General features: G+C 46.1%; 1 protein-coding gene across 1 annotated transcript in view; it reads right to left on the reverse strand.

The window, feature by feature from the left end:
* COG7 (component of oligomeric golgi complex 7) overlaps positions 1-11,168 on the reverse strand; it is a 66,231-nt gene that overhangs the window by 19,856 nt on the left and 35,207 nt on the right. Inside the window, exons 8-11 of the mRNA XM_017887150.1 lie at positions 10,081-10,208; positions 8,342-8,496; positions 5,035-5,151; positions 1,888-1,953 (exon numbers count right to left, since the gene is read on the reverse strand). Coding sequence (XP_017742639.1) covers positions 1,888-1,953; positions 5,035-5,151; positions 8,342-8,496; positions 10,081-10,208 — 466 coding nt within the window. The remainder of the gene's footprint in view (positions 1-1,887; positions 1,954-5,034; positions 5,152-8,341; positions 8,497-10,080; positions 10,209-11,168) is intronic.

Genomic DNA, 11,168 nt, shown 5'->3' on the forward strand with positions numbered 1-11,168 from the left:
GGTAGGGGCCGAGTGGGGCGGGAGGTAGGGGGCGAGTGGGGTGGGAGGTAGGAGCGAGTGGGGCAGGGGGCAGGGGGTGAGCGAGGCAGAAGGTAGAGGCGAGTGGGGTAGGAGGTGGGGCAGGAGGTAGGGGCAAGTTGCTGAGGAAGGTCTGTGCTCTTCGTTGGCCATTTCTTCTCACGATTCTTTGTTTTCCATCATTTCTGAGACCACCAAATGTCTTTAGTCCAAGATTTTTTGTGATGGTTCTCCTTATGGGGAAAGGCTCATAGCAGGATACAGTGGGAGCAGCTGCTGCTGTTCCTACTCGCTCCTGAATGCCCAGCACAGAAATTGTGTGACTTTCAGGAGTGAATAAAACTGAAGTGCCACAGGCATACAATGGACTATGTGTAAATAATGTAAATGAAGTAAATGGTAATTCCTAGGACACAGATTTTCCTCAATCTCTTAATGAAGTCAAGTATTACATTCTGAAGGGTAAGGAGAGACTGGTTAGGAGCATGAATGGGGACACAATAGATAAAAGATGGGCCTCTCTCGGCTGTATTTTGCAGCCCAGAGAGGCTGAAAGCCTGGCTGAGCTTCAAGTCAAGAACAGCCTGGGTGTATCCAAGGGAGTTCCTGAAGGAGATGATGTCATCCTGGAAGCACTAAGCCTGGAAAGGGACAGTCACCATCTGTGTTCCTGGCTGAAAGGCTGCACAGTGTGTGTGGCAGGCGCCTGTAAAGCTTATCTTATCTCCCCATCAATCTCACCTGCAGCACCTAGACTCCTACCAAGGACCACTCCCCACCAACAGGCGGGTGGCAGAGGCAAGAGGTCAGAACGCGCTGGGCTGCTCCAATGACAAGATTGACGTTGGCCACCCAGTTCTTATGATCACTTATTTGCAGAAAGGAATCATTTTGTGATTTACGGGCTGAGTAAAGCAAGGCCGAGCTGAAATCTCATCTGAGAGATTTCTCTCATCCTGGGCAGCTTGGGCAAGATATAGGGAGATTTCTATGGCTCCTCTGTATTTTCCTAGAGCCCACTACTTACTTCTGGAACAGTGGTGCTTTCATTTCACTTTGTACCACTGCTAAAAATTCCATCACCCAGAGATTATTTTAGGGCAATAAAGAATCACCCAAGAAGGAGGTTAAGGAATTGCTGCTGATCCCTCAAACAACTATATCAAACAGACTTCTTCCCCTTTACTCCTAAGGAACAGAGGCATCAGCCATACCAAGGGAATCGAGAGATTTCATTGAAAGGAACAAAGAAAGAAATGTGGGAAACCAGAACCCCTTGAAGGGAAAAACTGTCTGAAGGAGGTCACCTCAGGGCAACATAAAAGCCCTGGCAGGTATGAGATGAGAGGAAGAGAGTAGAACAAGCTTTTCCAGGGCAGACCCCAGAGACTCCCCTTCGACAAACAGCCCTTCAGCAGCACGGAATTTGACTGCAGGACCCAGAAGGCAGGCTGCCTAAGTTCACGCCGATCCTGAAGGCTGGCCCAAGAGACTTCACCACCACTTGTCACACCGTTTCTATATGGAAATTTATTTTCAGTCCCAACAACTAATTTATAAACACGCAGTTGGAACCCGGCCCATTCCTAATTTGGAAACAAGATGTACTGTTTCCTCATTTAGGCTGAAACCAACATATCAAACCAAAATTACATGACCCCTGCCAATAGGACAAAGCCTTGCCCTTTTTAGGTGCTCAGTAAAGTTTAATGATGACAATCATGACACGCTGTATCTAGGTACAGACAGCTCTCCAGCCCTGTGGCCTTCAGATCTGCCATACGCTGTCCTTGCTGTACTGTGTACTAGACCAAGCTCGTGCTGATCAGGAACCCCAGGGTCTAGAGGACAATGACTCCTCTCTCCTACCTGTTGGCTAGCTGTTGCTCGAAGTCCCCACAATGCCGCAAAAGCTCTCCACAGGTGGCTATTATCCTAAACAAAACAAAAAGCACTTCAAGTTCAAGTAACTGGAATGCCGACCTTTACTGGACAAACATTTGTCTTATTCATAAAAATCCTAACTATTTGCTCCTTTGGGTAGTTCTCGTTCTGGGAAAGCCATTAAACATTTGCTGGCCTGAAATGTTTCATTCATTAGTCATTAATGTAAAAAGAAAATGCTGGTCCCTTCCAATAACCTCCACTGTCAATGGCATCTCTGCTATGAAAGCACAATTCTATCCATGGGTCCCTTAAATAATTTTACATTTCCAAAATACTCAGATTTGTCCTTGAGAAAAACAGGGTAGAGATACTTTATATCTAAAATTTATTATTTATTTACTTATTTTTGCAACTGAGTCTCGCTCTGTCACCCAGGCTGGAGTGCAATGGTGTGATCTCGGCTCACCGCAACCTCTGCCTCCCAGGTTCAAACGATTCTCCTGCCTCAGCCTCCCAAGTAGCTGGGATTATAGGCACCCGCCACCACGCCTGGCTAATTTTTGTATTTTTAGTAGACACGGGGTTTCACTATGTTGGCCAGGCTGCTCTCAAACTCCCGACCTTAAGTGATTTGCCTGCCTTGGCCTCCCAAAATGCTGGGATTATAGGAGTGAGTCACCACACCCTGCCTGTATCTAAAATAAAAAAAATTTTTTAAATGCATTATTTAATATTTGTTAGATGCCTGTTAGCTCCCAGACATAGAAAATGTTTTGGTACTAGAAGTATCTTTCCCTGATGATATGAAAGGCAGATGAAGATGAATCCATTTGTTTCTCAGAGATAAGCCCAAATGACCATCATATCCATATTGAATGATCCTTTAATTTTCAAGTCATTTTATGCCAAGCCTCAAACTCCCAGCTGCTGAGTCCTTCAACACCAAACTCATAATGTCAGGACAAATCCAAGGATTAAAAACATCGTAAGTCTAGTTAACTTTTAACTTTCTCTAAAAGTGCCCATCATCACCAGGGTATCGAGGCATTCCATCGTAAGAAAAGTTTATGAGAAAGTAAAATATGCCACTTCCCTTAAGTGCAACAGAACAAACTTGTGCATAATATTTTCCAGAATACCAAACCACCACGGGTGATAAGGGATACAGTTAGCATCTAGAACATTAATTTTTTTTAAATTTTATTTTATTTTAAGTTCCGGGATACATGTGTAGGATGTGTAGGATTGTTACATAGGTAAATGTGTGTCATCGTGGTTTGCTGTACCTATCAACCCATAGAACATTAAATTTCATCAAAATAAAATCCAGAACAGAGCCTGTGAGGGGAGGTAATAATCTAAAATGGTCCTGAGTGGTCCTGGATCTACCCAACAGCCTTGGGTGGGTCTGGGTCTGCTCTGGCATGGGCCACCGCATTGAGAACTACATGTGTCACGGGCAAGGGTCAGGTAAGACGTGAAAGTGGGTGAAGTGCGCCAGGTGAATGGCCATTTCTCTCTTGGGAAAATATATCCAGGAGGAATGGTTTTAAGAAAAAGAAACGTCCAGATTGCTTTTTTTTTGAGACGAGGTCTTGCTCTGTCCCCCAGGCTGAAGTGCAATGGTGCAATCTTGGCTCACTGCAACCTCCACCTCCCAGGTTCAAGCAATTCTCCTGCCTCAGGCTCCCAAGTAGCTGGGATTACAGGTGTGGGCCACCATGCCCAGCTAATTTTTCTATTTTTAGTAGAGACGGGGTTTCACCATGTTGGCCAGGCTGGTCTTGAACTCCTGACCTCAGATGATCCACCTGCCTCAACCTCCCAAAGTGCTGGGATTACAGGTGTGAGCCACCGTGCCCAGCCTGCTTTTCATCTGTTGTATGGTGCTTCTCTTCTCTCCCAAGTGGTCTGAGAGCCTAATTGTATCGCTGTTAGCCTACTTGGGAGAGGAGAGAAGCACCGCACAACAGGGAACCCGTGCCATTTCTCAAGGACCCCTGCTGCCAGCCCCAGTGGCTATGACAATGCAGGCCCAGTGTTGCCTGAGCGTCTCATTTTTTAGGTGACATTAGAAATCCAGATCATGTTAAATCTAGCTTTTAAATACTGGCAACAAATCCACTTGTTAAAAACTGCAATGATCAAACATGTCCATAGGTCGAACCATGCTCTCCAGCTGGACATGTCAAGGACCAAATCTTCTCAGGCAACTGCTGATGGAACCTCCACCAAGCCTCAGGGCCTGGGGCAAAATAGGGTGTCTACCTAGTGGCCCATAGGCCACAGAGGCTATTCCAGAATCTGGCCATCAACAAACACTTGAGAGGGTCACCTCAGTTCCTTTCACTGAACCCTTTTTTTTTTTTTTTTTTTTTTGAGCCAGGGTTTCACCCTGTCACCCAGGCTGGAGTGCAGCAGCAGGATCTCGGCTCACTGTAACCTCTGCCTCCCAGGATCAAGCAATTCCCCTGCCTCAGCCTCCCGAGTAGCTGGGATTACAGGCATGCGCCACCACACCCGGCTAATTTTTGTATTTTTAGTAGAGATGGGGTTTCACCATGTTGGCCAGGTTCGTCTCGAACTACTGACCTCAAGTGATCTGCCTGCCTCAGCCTCCAAAAGTGCTGGGATGAAAAGCATGAGCCACCAAGCCCAGCCCTTTCACTGAACTCTTAAATGACCTTTTCCAGGCCAAATAGCATTGCCTGGAACCATTTACTACCATGTACCATGGTTCTCAGATCCAGAAACAGGATCCAAACACCTGTGCATTTTCTAGTACATAAGCCCTAAGTTATTTTAGGTCTATAAAAACTAGGCTAAGGGGGGGTAAAAAATCTCACATCAAATATAAAAAATTTAAGTCATTAACGGAGATGAGGCATTTGTAAAGAACTTTAAAAAATATCTTAAGAGCTGGAGGAGTCTTTTGTTGGTTAGTTTGGGTTGGGTTTTATTTATTGGTTTGTGTTTAGAGTCTGGAGTATTTGCTTTTTAAAAAGGCAGTGAAAGAAAAGAAAAAACAATGAACCCCTTCCAAACACATTTGTCATTTCTATATACTATATCATGCATGTTTATGCTGACTACATTAGGAACAAGCTTGAATTACAACCCCCGGTTTACCTAATGGAGTTCTGAAAAGCTGTCCAATCTTCCTGGAAGAGGGAGTCGGGAGGAATGTCGTCCAGTTTGCACTTCTTTCGTATGGACTGGAGAGTGCTGGTGAAATCAGACACATACCTGCCGGGAAAGGGAAGAAAATGGTAGGGAGGTCACCATCGATTCCCCAACTCTAAAGAGACCTGGAATTCTACAGCTTTGGACAAACTGCTAATGGCCTTGAGAGCATCTTTAGAGGCTCCCACCGAGGAGTGAAACTGCTTGTAAACCTCTGACCACAAAAAGGTCTTCTCTATGTGGCAAGACTGTCTTCACCACCTGGTTGAGCAGTTTCTAAGAGAGATGCCCAAGAAGAGAAGGAAGGAATAATCGTGAAGTTGACTCCAGGGAGCAACCAGGTGAGAGATGATGCTGATAAATCCCCCCTCATCCAGATAAGTACATTTCTGTGAAAGCAGGTTTGAAGAACTATTTAAACATCACAGTCCCAAGGTAATAACTGACTGTGACCTGGCATAACGTAAGGAAGGTCGTGACATCCCAGGTACCTCTGCATCATTCTCATCCTCTAAATTTAAATACCCGTGGCACAGAGATTAAAGTTTCACAGCTGGCAAGGGTCTGACTTTAATGGGACAGAAGCATGAAAGTAGATTCAAAGCCAGGAGATCCTCCCTCACATGCTGCACTGTTTGCTCTCACTGTACACACCTACTTTTCCCTCATAGCATCTAAAACACTGTAGTTAAACAGCTTGTTTAGACAGGGCGTGGTGGCTCACACCTGTAATCCCAGCACTTTGGGAGGCTAAGGAGGGAGGATCACTTGAGCTCAAGGAGTTTAAGACCTGCCTGGGCAATACAGTGAGAACCCATTTCCAAAAAAAAAAAAACAAAAAAATTAGGCGGGTGTGGTAGCTCATGCCTATAATCATAGCACTTTGGGAGGCCGAGGTGGGAGGACCCCTTGTGCCTAGCAGTTCAAGACCACACTGGCTGACATGGCAAAAATTTGTCTCTACAAAGAATACAAAAATTAGCTCGGCGTGGTGGCATGTGCCTGTAGTCCAAGCTACTTGGGAGGCTGAGGTGGAAACATGGCTTGAGCCTAGGAGGTCAAGGCTGCAGTGGGCCATGAGCACACCACTGCACTCCAGCCTGGGTGGCAGAGCAAGACCTTGTTTCCAGATAAAGAAATAGCCTGTGTGATGCTTATTGCTGCTGCTCGACTTTAAGCTCTGGGAGAACAGAGTGTGTGCCCCATACTTATACCCCCATGTCCTCTGAAAGCTAAGAAACCTGGGACATTTGCATGCATCACAAGAGGCCTTGCTGCTTGCCCCTCCCAAACAGAAGCTCTAAATGAGGAAAGTGAAATGTGAGGACCCAGGGCACAGTCCCAAAAGGTCAGTCCATGCAGTGGAGACATAGGCCACCAAGTGGAAGAAGCGGCTTTCAGGCGGAAAGCTACAAAACACAGAGTCCCACTGACAACACCTTCCCCTTGCATCAACAGAGGTGAAAGCTTCCTAGGGTTGTAAGTCCCAGGAGGGAGAGGGGCTGGCCTCAAGGACAAACCGACAGGGGAACGTTAAGGAACACGATTGTGCTTTAGCCATGGGAGGTTAAACAACCGTGTCACCAACCCCGAAACTATGGCAAACATCCATGTGCTCTGCAGAAAGAGCAGTCGCACCCTGCAGGAGGAGTTGTGTTTAGCCACTATTCTCAGGTATGGCTACAAGCAAATGCTTTCTCTAGTTCATTATCTGTCGATCCAGAATTCTAAATGGGTTTGTCATGAAAAATCTCAGAGGAAAGCATCACTTTCATCACATCATCTTTGTCCTCAAACCCTCCAGCTGTTTCTCACAATACACATTTCCAGTTGTCAACCACGTCAGAGTCACTGTGTTAGGGGCTTTAATGGTATGTTTTTGGTTAATATTCACAACCTCCTTGGAAAGGAGATATTGTCATCATCAGTTTACTGAGAGGAGCACTATCATCTCCAAGGTCCCCACTAGTAAGTGTCCAGAGCTCCTGTGACCATCACAGTCTTAACACTGCTCCTTCTTGAACCACCAGTTGGCCGCTATACTCTATACTACATCCTAGTTTGAGTTAGGCCAACCTACTCCTGCCTCCCCTGCATGCCCTGTCCTCCTTGCCCCTGCCTCCCTTAATGCCCTTTTCCAAACCCTCCTCACTACTGAACAATGTGCCACTTGAACCCTGCCCAAGTTAGCTTCAACCTGATTTCCCTAATTTTATAAGCATCAGCTATTTTGGTAACTTCAAAATCTTCCCTTTTAGAGAAGATGGCCTGGGTTTTCCAGGTATACTTTTGTACAGTTTGAATGCTTAATATGGAAATGTATTATTTTTATTTATTTTTTAGTTTTTGAGACTGAGTTTTGTTCTTGTTGCACAGGCTGGAGTGCAATGGCGCAGTCTTGGCTCACTGCAAGCTCTGCCTCCTGGATTTAAGTGATTTTTATGTCTCAGCTTCCTAAGTAGCTGGGATTACAGGCATCCACCACCATGCCTAGCTAATTTTTGCATTTTTAGTAGAGATGAGTTTCGCCACGTTGACCAGGCTGGTTTCGAACTCCTGACCTCAAGTGATCCACCCGCCTCAGCCTCCCGAAGTGCTGGGATTACAAGTGTGAGCCACTGCACCCAGTCTGATGTTTCTTTTTCTGTAGGAACACATCTGGGCTCATCTGGCCACACCAGATGAAATGTCTACGAGGAACTACTTTTGAGATGCTGGATGCCGGATGGCAATGCCAGAGAGCTCTGGGTCCAAGGAGCCTCCACAGTTCACAGAGGCATGCTCGGTATTTCTGGAACAATCATAGACAGGGCTTCACCTTGTTGGCCAGGCTGGTCTCGAACTCCTAAGCTTAAGCAATCCACCTGTCTTGGCCTACCAAAGTACTGGGATTACAGGTGTGACTCACCACACCAGGTCATAGATCCTTTTTCTTGCTCAAATAAACTTTGTTAAATTTAACTTGTCTAAGGTTTCTTTTTTTTTCCTTAACATACTTTAACTGCTGCACAAGTTTCCTCATATGAATATGTCACATCTTATGTAGCCTTCCCCAATGGGTAGACATTTACGTTGTTTCAAATGTTCCACCATTACAAACAATGCCACTGTGAATATCCTTAACAACATCCTCTTGGGCTCAGGTGCAAGTGTTTCCCAGGGTTCAGAGAACGAATACAGAACATGTGCATTTTTAACTGGGACAAACAGTGCTCCAATGTGGCCCGTCTGGTCCCCAGTCCCCCAGCCTTACTTGGCAAAGAGGGATTTCAGGGCTGACAGCAGGCCGCAGGTCCCCAGGCCATTGGTGAATCTGACGCATCTGTCAACGGCTGCAGACGCCAGACCAAATAGCTTGTTCACAGAGTGGCTCAGCTCCTGCACACAGTCAATCACTTCCCCATGCTCCTGGTGAGCAAATACAGACAAACAAAAGCTATGTCAGGCTTTAGAACAGACGTTGAGATAGGGGAAGACCTCCAAGCCCTCTCATCTGTAGTAAAATCACTTAATAACGATGTCAGAAATATAGTCCCAACCTTTGAACGCTCCTCTAGAACCTGAATCAAGGGAGAACAGTCTAAGTCATCAGTGGGATCATGGAAATTCACTCCTAGCAGAAAAGCATGATCAAATGTCTGTCTACTTCATCCTAATGTTTTTCATTGCTTTCCTCTTTTTCTGTGATTATTAAGATGGTATCTCTCCCTCTGGCTCTTGAGCTAGGATTCAAATTCTCCATATCAGAAGCTCCAGAGAATGTAGCAAAAGGCGGCTGGGTGTGGTGGCTCAAGCCTGTAATCCCAGTACTTTGAATGGCAGAGGTGGGCAGATTATTCGAGCCCAGGAGTTTGAGACTAGCCTGGGCAACATGGCGAAAACCCATCTCTACAAAAAATTAGCCTGGCGTGGTGACGTGCACCTGTAGTCCCAGCTACTGGGAAGCTGAGGTGGGAGGATCGCTTGAGCCTCAGAGATCAAGGTTGCAGTGAGCTGTGACTGTGCCACTGCACAGCAACCTGGGCACCACTGGACTTCAAACTGGGTGACAGAGCAAGACCCTCTCAAAAAAAATAAAAATAAATAAATAAATAAGACAAAAGGAAAATGCTTCCTTCCTTTAGGGGCAAGTATGGCACTGAAGTGCAACAGATTTTCTAGGTATATCCCCAGAAAACGAGAAAATGGTTGAGAGGCAGTAGATTTGAACTACTATAAGATCAATTCTGAAATGTCAATGCACCTCATGCTAGACAACCTTATGACTTGAAAACAGAATAATATTTGAAATGGAAATGGCCTCAGTTCCACCCTTCATGCCCACATAGTGAACCTGCCCCTGCAACATTGCCCATGAGTGCTAAGCTCCTGTGCCCATTTGCATGTCTTCCTTAAACAAAAGACAGTCTTAATAAGAAATTACTAAACCAGGGAGATAATCAACTATCCCCAAAAGATTTAAGCCTCTCATTTTGTTTAAACCTTCACTGGGAATTTTAAATAGAAAACTAGGGCCCGGTAGGTTGTCACATGCCTGTAATTCCAGTAGTTTGGAAGCCCCAGGTGGGTGGATTGCTTGAGCCCAGGAGTTTGAGACCAGCCTGGGCAACATGGCAAAACCTGTTCTCTACAAAACATATACACAAATGAGCCAGGCATGATGATACATGCCTGGAGTCTCAGCTACTCAGGAAGAGGCTGAGGCAGGAGGATCACTTGAGCCCAGGAGGTCGAGGCTGCAATGAGCTGTTATTGCACTACTACATTCCAGCCTGGGCGACAGATGGAGACCCTGTTTCAATCCATCAATCAACAGAAAATTGGTAGCAAATATACGGACTCGTTTTATATTGGGATTACAAGAGCCCATGAGTGCTTAAATCCCGTATTTCAGCACCCCAGATCCCAACCCCCAGCCCTCTCCCAGACGTGGCCAAGAGTCTGGCTAACAGAATGCTTCCTCAGCGGCCCCAGGACGCACTGCGACTTTACCAAAGGCACGGCGCTCATCTGGATGAGGAGGTTGCTCTCTTCCATGTCGCCATACTTCAGCTGGTAGGGTTTGTATGGATCATACACGACATCCACCAGCTCTGTGACTTTTACCAGATTGTGTTCATCTTTAGAGAATCAGAAATGTAAAACGATCATGAACAAAGAAACTGAAATTAACTATGGGAAAGCAACAATCAAGAGGTGCTCTACTAGAGCTTTCCCCACTTGATCTCCAGAGGGGAATACATTTTGTTAAGCAGCTTTTATCATTCATGGAAGCTTCTCCTACAATCAGTTCAGCAAATATCTGGATAAATTTGGGCTTTGCACATGGTTTGCCTAAAGCACTATTAAAGACACCAGCCCCCTGAATCCCATGGCCCATCACGGATAAGAATCCCTTCAAAAGATAACCCTCATTGGCTGGGTGCGGTGGCTCATGCCTGTAATCCCAACACTTTGGGAGGCCAAGGCGGGCAGATCAACTGAGGTCAGAAGTTCGAGACCAGCCTGACCAACACGGAGAAACTGAAACCCTGTCTCTACTAAAAATACAAAATTAGCCGGGCATGGTTGCACATGCCTGTAATCCCAGCTACTCAGGAGGCTGAGGAAGGAGAATCGGTTGAACCTGGGAGGCGGAGGTTGTGGTGAGCCGAGATCACGCCATTGCACTCCAGCCTGGGCAATAAGAGCAAGACTCCGTCTCCAAAAGAAAAAAAAAAAAAATAACCCTCGTCAAGGTCAGGTTCAAGAATTGCCAGAGGCCGGGCACGGTGGCTCATGCTTGTAATCTCAGCACTTTGGAAAGCCGAGGCAGGTGGATCACCTGAGGTCAAGAGTTTGAGACCAGCCTACCCATTATGGTGAAACCCCATCTCTACTAAAAATACAAAAATTAGTGGAGCACGGTGGCAGGCACCTGTCATTCCAGCTACTCGGGAGGCTGAGGCAGGAGAATCGCTTGAACCGAGGAGGCGGAGGTTGTAGTGAGCCAAGATTGTGTCACTGCACACCAGCCTGAGTGACAGAGTAAGACTCCATCTCATTAAAAAAAAAAAAAAAAAGCCGGGCGCGGTGGCTCA

Source organism: Rhinopithecus bieti, unplaced genomic scaffold, assembly GCF_001698545.2.
Source record: "Rhinopithecus bieti isolate Rb0 unplaced genomic scaffold, ASM169854v2 scaffold_13348, whole genome shotgun sequence".
Taxonomy (NCBI): domain Eukaryota; kingdom Metazoa; phylum Chordata; class Mammalia; order Primates; family Cercopithecidae; genus Rhinopithecus; species Rhinopithecus bieti.